The 14,558-nt window shown below is 44.9% G+C and overlaps 1 protein-coding gene and 1 pseudogene across 1 annotated transcript; both read left to right on the top strand.

The window, feature by feature from the left end:
* Positions 1-875: 875 nt before the first annotated feature.
* On the top strand, positions 876-9,466 carry LOC612644 (cytochrome c oxidase subunit 6B1). Its single transcript, XM_038529320.1, has 4 exons — positions 876-1,030; positions 2,813-2,926; positions 4,113-4,213; positions 9,275-9,466. The coding sequence occupies exons 2-4, from the start codon at positions 2,821-2,823 to the stop codon at positions 9,326-9,328; spliced, it is 261 nt and encodes an 86-aa protein (XP_038385248.1). The 5' UTR covers positions 876-1,030; positions 2,813-2,820; the 3' UTR covers positions 9,329-9,466.
* A 720-nt stretch (positions 9,467-10,186) lies between these two features.
* LOC111090459 lies at positions 10,187-14,307 on the top strand (annotated as a pseudogene).
* Positions 14,308-14,558: the final 251 nt, after the last annotated feature.

Raw genomic sequence — 14,558 nt, 5'->3', positions numbered from 1 at the left:
GAGATGAACTAATCTCTGCCGGATCCAAGCTTTTATTCTTAATCTCTCCTCTCTGTGGTGCGGGACTTTGGTTTGAGTCCTCGGGGACACAAATCTGTGTTAGTGTGCGCTTTCTGAGGCTTGGGGAAAGAAGAAGAGCGAGCAGGGAGGTGGAGTTGGTACCATAGGGTTGCACAGAGCAGCGGGTTGGTACCATAGGGAGGAAGAGGGAGGGGTCGATCGCGTGACATCGGCGCTGCAGCCCTGAGTAGGGGGGTTCAGATTCCACCCCCAAAGCATCCTCCAGCCTAGGTGGCAGGAGCCGCCAAAACCCCTGGAAGGACACGGTGGGGACTGTGGGCCCCTAGTGTGGACAGGACCTGGGCCCGGGCCCTTCAGAGTTCTCCAAAGCTCAAAGCACCCAACTGCATCCCCGCAAAAAAAAAAAAAAAAAAAAATTCATAATGTGACAAATGACCCTGGGAGAAAGGCTGGATCTATTTCAAACCCTTAACAACTGGTCCTGTAATAATCATAAAGAGCGTAAGGATTCTTGTGTTTTGTTTCGTGATGCTTCCCCAAGGTTTTATAGAAGTACCCGGCACAGGGTAAGCATTCAATAAGTAATCCCAGCATGAATAAGGATACCTCTGCTGGGATCTTTTCCCCTCTCCCCCGGTCCACTCTACACCTAGCCCCAGGACCCAAAACTCCTTCCCCTGGTGAAAACAGGAAAGTGATGAGAACCTGTAACCGCGCATCTCAAACCCCAGCTCGGACCTTCGAAGCCCGGAGTCCACGCAGGCTCACGATTGGGCCGAGGGCGATGATGAACAGGCATCCAGCCCAATAGGAGGTCGGAGTTCCCGGGTGGGCGTGGCCTCAACGGCTTCGGGGCTGGCCTCCCGGCGGGCGCTCGGGCCGCGCGGAAGACGTCCCTTTACCCCGCTTCGCCCTTGCTTCCGGCCGCTCTAATTCCGCTTCCGGTCCGACTCTCGCGTCTTTGCTGAGGGTCACATTGAGCTGCGAGGTGCTGCAGGGGTGTCTTTAGGTGAGTGTGGAGGGCTGGGGAAGCCGGGGCCCTGGCCTGGGGTACTGAGGAGCCGGACCCTGGTTTCCCCGAGGACGGAGTGAGTTTCCGGCCGGCGGGTCCTTGGCGTTCTGTTCTTGTTTGTGGCCCTAGCTGGCGATTATGGAGCTCTTCCTTCATGCCAGCTAACGTTTCGAGCGACCTTATTAACTCGTTTAATCTTCCCTCCAGCCCTATGAGGTGGGGCGTGGGATGATCCCTTTTTGACGGTGGAGCCGCTGAAGCTCAGAGACATCGGGCTATTAAGGCAGCGACCAGGGTTTGGATTCCGTGGTTTGGACTGTCGTGCCCTCAATCACCAGGCCGCAGGCGTGGCCTCCCGTGGCTGGCCCCGGGCCGCAGCCGGGCTCCCTGATTTCTGGTCCCTCCTCCCGCTTGGACTTTGGAGGACCTCGGAGTCCTCCCTGATCTCCTCGCAAAACAACTCTCCCGAGCAAATCTGTGTCCCAGCTCCGGCGTTCTACGTCCCCCTTCCTCTACCCCTCTAGGATTTCCCCTCCCCAAAGACTACTCTGGGGCCCCAGATGTCCACCACTACCTTGGGTCCCTTGAATTTAACACTGGCCTGCTCACTTCTTTGTAACCCCGTTACTTTTCGAATTATCTGGAATAGAGGCAGTTTCACCTTCCCTGGTGAAAACTGCACGTCACCCGCGGAGGTTTTGAACTCTGGGCCTGCAAAATCAATAGACTGCAAGGTGTGCTAGTACTTGAGTGTGTGTGTGTGTGTGTGTGTGTGTGTGTAGGGGGGGTTACATCTGTGTTTTTCTTTTTTTTTTTTTTAAGATTTTATTTATTTATTCATGAGAGACACATAGAGAGAAGGGAGAGGAGGCAGAGACACAGGCAGAGGGAGAAGCAGGCTCCATGCAGGGAGCCTGATGTGGGATTTGATCCCAGGTCTCCAGGATCACGGCCTGGGCTGAAGGAAGGCGCCTAAACTGCTGTGCCACCCAGGGATCCCACATCTGTGTTTTTATTAATCTGGAATTGAAATGAAGCATTTCCTTCAGGAATGGAGGCAACAGTCTTAATAACATTAGCGTCACCTGTGACTTTGTCAGCATTCAAAATTGCAGGTCATCTTATATCACATTGTGGTTGCACATGTCACAGAATACATTTTCATTGACAATTACTTCAAAATTGTGGTAGTCGGTAAATCCTCAGCTACATGGAATGGAACTGGTTTTCTTGGTGATCCTATGAGGTTTTCAGATGCCTTTAAAAGCATTCTGGGAGAGGGGTCATTAGACCCCTGAGGAGTTCATGGCACCAAAGAGATGAACCTCTGCGGTGTAGATTCTGTCAATGACTGGGTGCAACTCCTCCGTTTTCGTGACCTTGGGAAGTCACTTAGACACCCTGTGCCTTGTCTGTGACACAGTGATAGTAATAGTTCATACCTTTTAGAGTGGCTGCAGGAGTAAAGTGTAGAACGACGCTTGGCCTATATTAACTACTCAGTGAGTGTTAGCTAGTGTTCTAGTGAATAAGGCCTGATTTTGCTAAGGAGTTACCCCCTCCACCAAGTCCTGCTGTGATGGCCACACTTTGGTGTGCAGATTTGCCTCACCCTTCACCTCTGTGTGTACATGTTGACAGGGAGAAAGTGCTGGCTTGTTCACACCTTTCTACTCTCTTCTCCCTGTGTGTGTTGGGGCGGGGGGGGGGGGGAGCTGACATCCCATCCCCAGGCCCTCTAGAACTTTTGCCAACATCCACTCTCTTTGCCTCCAAGAGTCAGCACCATGGCAGAAGACATCAAGTCCAAAATCAAGAACTACCAGACTGCCCCTTTTGACAGCCGCTTCCCCAACCAGAACCAGACTAGGAACTGCTGGCAGAACTACCTGGGTAAGCAGGGCATAGGGGTGGGAAGGGATGCAGAACCTTTTCCTGGTCCCACACTCAAGGTTGCTTACCTGTTTGTCTACTCCTAAGGCATCTGTACATCCCAGGCCTCTTTTTTATTCTGGACATCCTACCTTGCAGGGCCCATGCCCCTTATCACAACTGCACTCGAGGTCCAAGATCTGGGCCAGGGTCACAAACTTTGGTTCCTACAAGGATATATATATATATATATATATTTTTTTAGGATTTATTTGTGTGTGTATGAGACAGATGTTAACATACGTACAGGAAATACATAAAACATAACGTACAGCCAAATGAATAATGCTAAAGTGAATCCCCTGTATACCTATATAATCTGGATAGGAAATTAGGTACTGTCGGTATTCTGATCTTCCTTGCCCACTGTATGCCGTCTTAAACACAACATCCTAATCTCCGCTCAAGAGATGTCACCCTGCCAATTTAAGGCAGTCACATTTTATCACTGCTTTTAGGTTTGCCTCTTGATGAACATTATAAACACTGTATATATTCTGTTTTATTTGGATTTCTTCATTCAGCAGTTTTGAAGATTGATCCTTGCTGTGGCGTATAGTTTGCTCGTTTTCTTTCTGTATGGTTTTCCATAATTTATTCTCAGACACTTATAGGGTTGCCAGTTCAGGGCTTTAATGAATGATGATGTTATAAACGTTCTTATAAATGTAATTTGCCGTCCATGTGAATGCTTCTCTGTGTAAGGAGTGTGCCCTGGAGTGGAATACCTGGAGAATTTTTCTTTTTCTTTTTTAAAAAAAATTAATTGCCTACTTTAAAAAGCCAGATTATCCCCCTCCTGTCCTCTTCTGTAGGAGCCAACATCTTAGCCTCAGGATCCTCTTCCCCTTCCCTCACCATGGGTTTGGACTTCCATAACCCCTGCATGTGCCTTTCATGTTCCTCCCTCATTCCAGACCCCAGGATCTTCAAGTCAAACAGTAGTTCTCTAGGGTTTGCAAAATCACCTTGGTGAGGCCTGCCTAGCCCTTTTCAGTACACTTGTAGGAATAGACATTCCTCTTGACACTTGTTTGTGTGTGTTTGTGTGTATATAACTGGTTGTGAAGTAAAAATGATTTCTGTGAATTTTGATCAAAAATATGTTCCAGCCCTTAGGGCTGACCCTGAACCACTCTCTCCACAGACTTCCACCGCTGTGAGAAGGCAATGACTGCTAAAGGGGGTGATGTCTCCGTGTGCGAATGGTACCGGCGAGTGTACAAGTCCCTCTGCCCCATATCCTGGGTATGTGCCGCCTCCAGGGTATCTTGGGACACTGGGGTGGGGTCTTCACGGAGACGAGTGTGGTAACTTAGTGGGGGCTCATCTGGGAGCAGCAGAGGAAGGACAGGGTATTGCGGTGTCCATGGGACTCAGCCCTGTCTTCTCTCTGGAATTGCCTTCCCTCTTTTCAGCGATACTCTCAACCAGTCAGGGCTCTTGGCCAGAGCACCCAGGGTCCTCTCCTTGCTGCATCCATCCCACCCATGCACTCTACAAATAAATACACAGTGCTGTCTCCTTGTCCCTGTGGGGTTCACCGTCTTGTGCAGTTCTGTGCCTTTTTATTCACATTTTCAAGTTACACATAAAGGTAGAATAATTCAGTGACCCCCAGTTATACCAACTACTTAGACACACAGCCAGTAAGGCTTTTAGCCCTAATCTGACCAGACTTTTTGTCACCATTTAGTAGTCTCTGTTACACACTTAAAAAAAAAAGAATTTATGTTTAATGTTGTACTGTTTCATCAAAGCAAAGATCCCATTGACTCCAAGAAACATTGAGAGATGGTCAGCTCTTTCTAAAATGCCAGAAATGAGTGTAACCAGCTTGCTGATTTCAGAGATGTTAAAATGAAAAAACCTGTGTCTTAGAATCAAAATATGATACTATTACAAAAGTCACAGTGCTCATTTAAAAAACAAAAAATGGGCAACTGGGTGGCTCAGACAGTTAAGCATCGAGTTTTGATTTCGGGTCAGATCATAATCTCAGGGTCGTGGGATGGAGCCCAACACATGCTCAGCAGGGAGTCAGCTGGTGAGTCTCTCCCCCTACCTGGGCCCCTCCTCCTGCTCATGCGTGTGCGCGTGCTCTCTCTCTCTCTCTCTCTCTCTGTGTGTCTCAAGTAAATCTTTAAAAACAAAAAATGTATGGGATCCCTGGGTGGCGCAGCGGTTTGGCGCCTGCCTTTGGCCCAGGGCGCGATCCTGGAGACCCGGGATCGAATCCCACGTCGGGCTCCCGGTGCGTGGAGCCTGCTTCTCTCTCTGCCTGTGTCTCTGCCCCTCTCTCTCTCACTGTGTGACTATCATAAATAAATAAATAAAATTAAAAAAAATATATCACCATCATTTAAAAAAAAAAAAACAAAAAATGTGAGCAGAAAATAGTAGAGCAGTAAAAAGTAGAAACCTTCTCCCCGCCCTTCTTCTCTGAGGTAACTACTGTTAGCTGATTACTTTTTTCTCTATATAAAGTAATCATACAGAAACCTGGGGAGCTATCTGTGGATGAGTGGGTCAAACTATATAGTCTTTGACTGCTTTGATTTATAAGTATGTTTTGGAGTCTTTTTTTTTTTTTTTATAATAATGCATATAGATCTGCCTTCCTTGCTTTGGTAACTTTCATATGCTTTTATTTAACTGATTCCCTTTTGACAGAGCCTTTTTTTTTTTTTTTTTTTTTTTTTTTTAATTTATGATAGTCACACAGAGAGAGAGAGAGAGAGAGGCAGAGACACAGGCAGAGGGAGAGGCAGAGACACAGGCAGAGGGAGAAGCAGGCTCCATGCACCGGGAGCCTGATGTGGGATTCGATCCCGGGTCTCCAGGATCGTGCCCTGGGCCAAAGGCAGGCGCTAAACCGCTGCGCCACCCAGGGATCCCTTGACAGAGCTTATATTCTAATTTTTTCAGTATATTTGTAGCATCCTTAATATATGCCTTTGGAGCTTATTTCTTGAGAACAAATTGCCTTATTGCAGTCTCCCTCAGCTTGCTTGGTTTTCCCTCCACCTCTCAGGCCACACTGTCTCAAGTGTCTTTGAGTGTCCTGTGCCCTTCCAGGATTTCCCCTTGTCCCTGGGTGATTTGAGTAACATGATGGTGTGAGTACATACTATCCCTTCTCCAGCCTCAGAGCCTGCATTGGGTGCCTGCTGGACAGGGTGCCAAGAAGCATGCTTCCAGTCCCGGTGCTGCCCTACACCCCATTCTCCAAGACTTGGGCCTGCCCTTTCCTTGAGAGCATCAAATTGTGTGATTCCTGCTCTCAGGTGCCTGCAGTATCCATCTACTTTGTTAGGGCTTATAAATGTATTCTGCAAAGCCCCCTTTATACTGGCTGCCCTGACTTCTTTATTTCAAAAATGTGGTGAGGTGAAAATAAGTGGGTTTTTTTGTTTTGTTTTGTTTTGTTTTGTTTAAAGATTTTCTTTCTTTATTGATTTGAGAGAGAGAAAACATGAGCAGGGGGAGGGACAGAGAGAGAAGCAGACTTAGCAGGGAGCTGGATGTAGGGCTCCATCCCAGGACCCTGGAATCATGACCTGAGCCAAAGGCAGATGCTTAACCCACTGAGTCACCCAGGCACCCCAGAATAAGTGTTTTGTTTTTGCTGTTATTTTGTTCAATTATAAGGAATATAACTACTTCACAAAAACTTAAAAACTAGAAGAAGGGTAGAAAAATATTCCTTATCCTTCTGATAATATCATAGCATCTTCCAGGTATTTCTTGTGTATTATTTTTAATTAGTCTTAAATCCCAGTATGTGCATTTGAGTGGGGTCATCATGGGAGTTCAACACTTTTCCTATATGAGCATTTAAAACATTTTTTCCAAGCGTCTTTTATTTTCTGGTTTAAAAAATATTGAGTATCAGGGTGTTTGGGAGGCTCAGTTGGTTTAAGCATCTGCCTTTGGCTCAGATCATGATCCCAGAGTCCTGGACTGAATCCTGCATCCTGCTCTCTGCCCAGTGGGGAGCCTGCTTTTTCCTCTCCCCCTGCTTGGGCTTGTTCTCTATGTTAAATATATAAATAAATCTTTAAAAAAATCTCAAGCTTCTCCGTGAACAAACAACATTGACTTTTGTGGAATCTTCCAAACAAAAGCTTTATATAATGTAGAAAGCGGAAAGCCCCCTACTCATCCACTTCTGAGTCCTAAAGTTAACTTTCTTTTAGTCATTTGGTATAATTCTTTCACTTCCTTTTCTGTGTGCTGATGTATGTGTAGGTGTGTGTTTATGTACTTTTTAATTTTGATACGGGTCATACTCTTGGTACTGTTTTATGCTTTGATTTTTTACTTACCACGCATTTTATACCTATTTCTATCTTAGTATAATCAGCTCACTTATTGAGTAGCCACTATCTTTAATAGTTATAGTTTCTTCCCCTTTATAGCTAGATCCCATCTTTTTTCACTTTTTAATTTTTAAAAAATATTTATGTTTTTACTTGAGAGGGAGAGAGGGTACGCACACCCACACAGGAACAGGGGGAGAGAGAGAATCTCAAGCAGTCCTTCCGTTGAGTGTAGAGCCTGACACAGGGCTCAGGCTCACGACCCTGAGATCATGACCTGAGCCGGAACCAACAGTCAGACGCTTAGCCAACTGAGCCACCCAGGTGCTCCCTTTATCACTTTTTAAAATGACACTTCAGTGTACAGTTCTACTGCAGGAAATGTTTTCTCCCTCTATTTGAATGGTTTCCTGAGTTTCCATTCCATGAAGCGGCATTATTGGGCAAAGGAAAATTTGCAAAGGATCAGACCAGCCTGATTCTTTAAAAAGAGAGATGGAAAGGTAAACCCAGCAAATGAGAAATTCACATATAGAAAACTGTAGACTGTGGACAGTACAAGTCCAGTATGAGGGAATCCAGACATGAAAAGTTGTCCATCCCCACTCAAGTCACCAAGAAGACACAGCTGAAAACAACAGAGAGATGCTTATTTCTACCTTGCAGTCTGGTGCAAGTTTTATAAAGGTTGATAGTGCTAAACATTAGTGGTTCTGCAAATTGAAGTTATTTTGGTAGGATCTTTCAGAATGGAATAAAAGATCTCCAGATGTGTCAGTTTTACATTTGGACATCCTACAAAGATGCTCGTGTACAAAGAGGTCCATTGCAGAGTTGTGTGTAATGAGGAGCATTCAGAAACAACCCAGTTAGATAAATGGTGGTACATTTATTTTGATCTATGCGACAATACAGAAAGAGCTCTAAGACTTGTGGAAAAGGCAAGTTGTAGGACAGTCTATATCGTAGGGACCAATTTGTACATGTTTTTCAAAGTAGAGAATATTTGTGTGGTGGTGATGGTGTGTGTGTGTATAAATAGGCATATATGTGGCACTTAACCGTGGGCCAACTACTTTGTAAGCCCTTTATATTCTGTAAGGGCAAACATGCTAAAAAATGAGATGAGATGGATACTATTCTCACTGTCCTCATTTAACACAATTAAAAACTAAGGCCCTGAGATGATACTGGGTGTTACATTATATGTATATGTTGGCAAATTGAATTTAAATAAAATTTTAAAAGCAAAAAATAAACTAAGGCCCTGAAGGGCTGAGTGATTCACCCGAGATCACACAGCTAGGAAGTGATGGAACAAGGATTCCGATTTTCTTCCTTAGTCATGCTGTTGTCTACTGCCTCTAATATATGGCATATAAACGTGAGTATATGTCTAACTGGATGTGCTTCGGAGTGCCTGTAAGAAGGTGCACCAGTTGTAGTGTGTTACTTCTGGGGAGTGTTAACAGTTGGATATGGGCCTTTTCATCATTGTTTCTATATACATGTATCTGATCAACAGTAGGATCATACTCTATATTCAGTTTTGTGTCTTTTGCCTCTGACTGTATCTTGGAGATCCATTTATGCCAGAGCACAACCTCTTTCTTTCCCTCACAGCTTCCTAGTATTTCTTCCTTCCTCTATTCTGACAAACATTGAGTATTGATTCTGAGGTTCCTGACACAGGGCACAGTCACACTTTTGAGTCTCTATACAGTCCTACATCTCCCCAGGAACAGCCCCTGCAGTGAATGTGGGATTTATATATACTCTCCACCCCTCACCCCCTCAGTGGGTCAGTTCATTCAGAACAGTGATTCTTATCTTTCTGGGGTCACTGCTGATTCCCTCACTCCTGGAACAGTGGTGGTGCTGGGCTTGACCGACTAAACAGGTAGGCAGAGTGAGGATGAGGAAGACAGAGTTTACCCCTCTGGTTTCCCCACAGATGAAGGAAGTAATGTTGGCTGTCTTTCCACAGGTGTCGGCCTGGGATGACCGCCGGGCAGAAGGCACATTTCCTGGGAAGATCTGAACTGGCTCCACCCACCTCTCCTCTGTCCTCCATCCTTCTCCCAGGGTGGTGAAGGGGGACCTGGGTACATGGTGATCCCCACCCTGGGATCCTGAATCATGGCTTAACTAATAATAAATACTCGTTGGAAAAGTGTAAGACTGTGTATGTGTAAAAGAACTGGGTGATCGGGCAAGAAGCTGGGATGGAAATTAATACCTTGACTAATAAGAGGGACTTCAGGGGGATTGTTTTTTTCTTTTTTTGCTTTGTTTTATGTTACTAAACTGACCACCTTCTCTATACCAGACAGTATAGTGAGTGATTATAGCCTCAGGCCCCTGTATGTGCAAAAATTTATCTGTATGTTCCCCTTCATTATCTATACAATTTCAAAAAACTTTTCTTTTTTTTCTTTTTTTTTTTGAATTTTTTATTTATTTATGATAGTCACACAGAGAGAGAGAGAGAGGCAGAGACATAGGCAGAGGGAGAAGCAGGCTCCATACACTGGGAGCCTGACGTGGGATTCGATCCCGGGTCTCCAGGATCGCACCCTGGGCCAAAGGCAGGCACCAAACCGCTGCGCCACCCAGGGATCCCTCAAAAAACTTTTCTTAACGTAATTTTTGAACCACATGGAAATAATATAATAAAAATTGGGGATCCCTGGGTGGTTCAGTGGTTTAGCGCCTGCCTTCAGCCCACCGCATGAACCTAGAGTCCCGGGATGGAGTCCCACATCAGGCTCCCTGCATGGAGCCTGCTTCTCCCTCTGCCTGTGTCTCTGCCTGTGTCTCTGCCTCTCTCTCTCTCTGTCTCTCATGAATGAATGAATGAATGAATGAATGAATGAATAAATAAATAAATAAATAAATAAATAAATAAATAAAATCTTTTTAAAAATAAATAATAAAAATTAAAATTGTGTACCCATCACCTAGCTTCAACAATTATCAACAAATGCCCAACCAGTTTCATCTCTAACTATTCCCCTCCCCTTCTAGGTGATTTTAAAGCAAAACCTGGGGATCATATGCTATCCAGAAATAAGTAAGTATATGTATCTCAGAATTAGAGGTTTATTTTATGCATAATTAACACTACCATTATTATGTCTAAGAAATTAACGCCAATTTTTTTGCCATCTAATTAGCAGTTTCCTGTACAATGTGTAATTTCTCTGTTCTGGACCTCCTCTTATATGTTCTCGTAGTGATTATTAGAAGTCATTTAACTCGATCAAGTTAAAAATGTTCTTTCTTGCTGCCCCAAGAGGAATTGCCACACAGTGATAGTCCAGAACATCATCCACCAGACCGATCAGCATAACTAGCCAGAGCACTAGGTTGTGGCTGGATTGGTGTTTCCTCAAGACCACTTAAATGGTTGAGAGACAGACTTACCCAAAGCATTTGCAGGTGAGCAGCGAGATGATTCTTGTATTGAGGGAGAATGGCCCTAGGGAGGGATCTTCTGAAATGGCTGCTTCTGAGGAGGAGGGGCTCTACATAGAGGACCCTTATACATGCCCAGGGACTCTGAGCAACTGTCGAAGCTTCTTCTATTTCCTGTCTGACCTACCACTTCTTGTTTGCTCCTTCAGTTCCTGCACACTGGCCTCTTCAGTGTGACAGGAACCGTGTGAGCAATTGAGAAGTGTTAGCATACACCAGACTGGCTCCAACCTCAGGGCCTTTGCATTTTCTGTTTGCCCTGCCTGGAATGCCTTTCCATTAGATAGCCACATGACTCTCTCTTCAAGTCTTCCTCAAATATAACTCAGGCTTCCCCTGACCACTCGACCTACCATTTCAACTCCATACATATATTTGCAGCCCTTCACTTCTTTCATTCCTGAAACACTAAACCACTAATATTCCCTGTATTTTACTTATTTCATCCTTGATAATAGCCCTGACACACTAGAATGTAATTTCTATGGGGGCAGGATTTTTAAAAATACACATTCCCTCTTTCAACATTTTATTATGGAAAATTTCAAGCATACAGAAAAAATTGACAATCCGTACAGTTGCTGTTATACCCACCACCTTAGTTTATTGTGTCATATTTACTTTGTGTGTACACATGTTTTTTATTAAACTATTTAAAAGTACAGTTGCACCTCAAGCAAAGCAAGGATTAGAAGCATAAATTATCCATGTATTTTTTTTTTTTTTAACACATATAACTTGACTCCCTACAAACTTAACTACTAATAGCCTGTTGCTGAGTAGAACCCTTACTGGTAACAGAATTCATTGCCAACTATTTCTCTGTTGTATGTATTATATACTATTAAAGTAAGCTAGGGAAAAGAATGTTAAAGTCATAAGGAAGAGAAAAGACATTTATAGTACTGTGTGTGTATGTATTGAAAAAAATCTGCTTGTAAATGGACCCATGCAGTTCAAACATGTCTTATTCAGGATCAGCTGTAGTTTCCAAACACCTTGACACTTCACTCCTAAATACTTAAGTATGTATCTCTGAAAAATGACATGTTCCTTCATACCATTATCACTTCTTTTTTTAAAAATTATTTATTTATTTACTTGAGAGATAGCAAGGGGAGAGAGTATAAGCAGGGAGGAGAGGGAGAAGCAGGTTCCCTAGGAGCAGGGAGCCACATGTGGGGCTCAATCCCAGGACCCCAGGATCCTGATCAGAGCCAAAGGCAGACGCTTAACCGAGCCACCCAGGTACTCTGTCACTTCTAAGAAAAACTAACATTAATTCCCTAATGTCTGATACTCAGATTTCCCAAATTGTGCCCCAAAAGTCTTCTATACTGTTGGCTATGTTTTGTACCAGGATCCAGTCAGGGTTCAAATTCTGCATTGGTTTTTTAGGTGTCTACTGTTTTCTAAATAGTACAGTATTCCCCCCGTGCTCCACCGCTCCTGCTCTTATAAGATGGGATTTTTTAAGAGGCCAGGCCAGTTGTCTTGGGGAATGTCCCCCACTCTGGATTTGCCTAATAACTTTCTCATGGTGTCATTTAGCTGCTCTGTTTTCTGTAGTTCTTAAATACTGGAAGTTTTCTCTAAAGGCCTGATTAGATGCAGGGTAAGTACTTTCTGCAAGAATCTTTCCTGTGTATCTTCCTTCTTGCTTCCCATCAGGAGGTACCTGATGCCAGGTTGCCCCAATAGTGATGGCCACCAGCTGTCTCCTCCAGAACGAGCTCTCTCCCCTTTCTATCATTGACACGTGACCTGTGGGGTGGTTCTAGAACGAATGGTTCTGCCGTGGCACCCCTGCAACTTTACACATCTCCACATAAGCCCCACAGGGAAAAACTTACCTGTGGACTGGCCCGAACTGTGGCAGAAGGCCTGGTGAGTCCCCCTGAAACCAAGGGAGAGGAGTGGTCTTGTGAAGAGCTGCCATGAGGCAGTTTCTCATCCACCTCTGTCTATTGTGGGAGAGTGCTGCAAGGCCGTTTCTCATCTACCTCTCTCAGTACTTTCTTCCTCATTCCTCCTTAGGGTAAGCTGCAGGCTATAAAACTACTCTGAAGCTTCCGTGCTGAGCACCTTACCTGCCCTATCTCCAGCCTTCTAACAACTCAAGCCATATTTTGTTATGACTCCTATTTTACAAGCGGGGAAGCTGCCACTTGCAGCCATCTGCTGGTTTGTGTGGCAGTGGGTTTCCTTAGTGTATCTGTATCAGAGGGTTCAGTGCAGAAAACGGAAACCTCCCAAGGCATATGAAATAGAGACTTAATATGAGCAATTTGGGTATAGCGAAGTTGGACATAGTATCGCACCTCTATTTCATTATATTCAACTCAGCATAAGCCAGCATTTTACAGGTTTCAATGCAGCTTTGCAATAGGGTTTTGCATTATCTTAAAAAAATATATCCAGGGGTGCCTGGGTGCCTCGGGTGGCTAAGTGTCTGACTCTTGGTTTTGGCTCAGGTCACGGTCTTAGCACAGATGCTGCATGAGATTCTCTCCCTCTGCACCCACCCCCTTGCTCATGAGCGCTTGTGCCTTCTCTCTAATAAATAAAATCTTTAAAAAAATGTGTCTGGTATTGTCACCTTGAGCGGGGCAAGCACCGTGGTCTGAGCAGGGGCAGTGGGAGCGCAGACTGACAATGCAGACCACTGGGGCACTAATCATCTCTCCAGCTCTAATCTGCTGTTGTACTGGGGATCTAATAGGCCAGAGGTCCCATCTAAACAGCCACCCTACAGCAGCTCCCCACTCCAGGTGGCCTGACGGGAGTTCCAGACCAGTGTTGTCTCCTGGGACATTGACGTAGCAGCCAAGTTTATTGGTGCTGGGGCTGCCACAGCTGGTGTGGCTGGTCCAGGAGCTGGCAGTGGAACAGTGGTTGGCAGCTGGATTATTGGTTCTGCCAAGAACCTGTCTCTCAAGCAGCAGCTCTTTGCCATTCTGGGCTTTGCGCTGACTGAACCATGGGGCTTTTTGATGGTCTCCTTTGCCATCCTTTTCACCATATGAGGCTCCATGGGGTTCACCTACCTGTCCTGTTTCTTCAACTTCAGGTCATACCTGGTGTTAAAGCGTGCCAAGCTTTACAATTAAACACGTTTCTCTAAGAAAAAAACAAACAAACAAACCCGGTATTCAGCTAATAAAGACGAAAAGAAAGAATTAAAATAGCGTATTTTGTGACCCCTAATGAGTCTAAGCATGATGTCTGTGGCTACAAACATCACCAAAAGAGAGACAACCAAATATGTGCTTCCAGATGGAAGTACTCATCACTAGTCATGAAAAGTTTTACCAAAATAGTCAAACCTGAATCTGATCAAGCTTCTGGATTCAACTTCTGATTCACAGGAATTTTAGAGGACGGTGGAACATGTTAAACTGCGTCACAGGAAACAACTGGAAAAAAACTAGATTCTGTAAAACCTTAAAAGAAAAATGGCCTACATTTCTTCAGTAAGTGCACTATTGATGCAGGAAAACGGGGGGGAGAGAGTTAGAGGAAGACCATATAGATTAAAAGAAATCTAAGAGATAAATATTTGGGGACGCCTAGGTGGCTCAGTGGTTGAGCGTCTGCCTTCGGCTCAGAGCGTGGTCCTGGAGACCTGGGATCGAGTCCCACGTTGGGATCCCTGCATGGAGCCTGCTTCTCTCTCTGCCGGTGTCTCTGCTTCTCTCTCTGTGTGTCTCTCATGAATAAATAAAGTCTTTTAAAATAAAAGATAGGGAACCCTGGGTGGCGCAGCGGTTTAGCGCCTGCCTTTGGCCCAGGGC

The sequence above is a fragment of the Canis lupus genome, chromosome 1 (genome assembly GCF_011100685.1).
Source record: "Canis lupus familiaris isolate Mischka breed German Shepherd chromosome 1, alternate assembly UU_Cfam_GSD_1.0, whole genome shotgun sequence".
Classification (NCBI taxonomy): Eukaryota; Metazoa; Chordata; class Mammalia; order Carnivora; family Canidae; genus Canis; species Canis lupus.
Note: the sequence above shows the minus strand (reverse complement) of the source record. Positions and strands in the feature narration are given on the sequence as shown.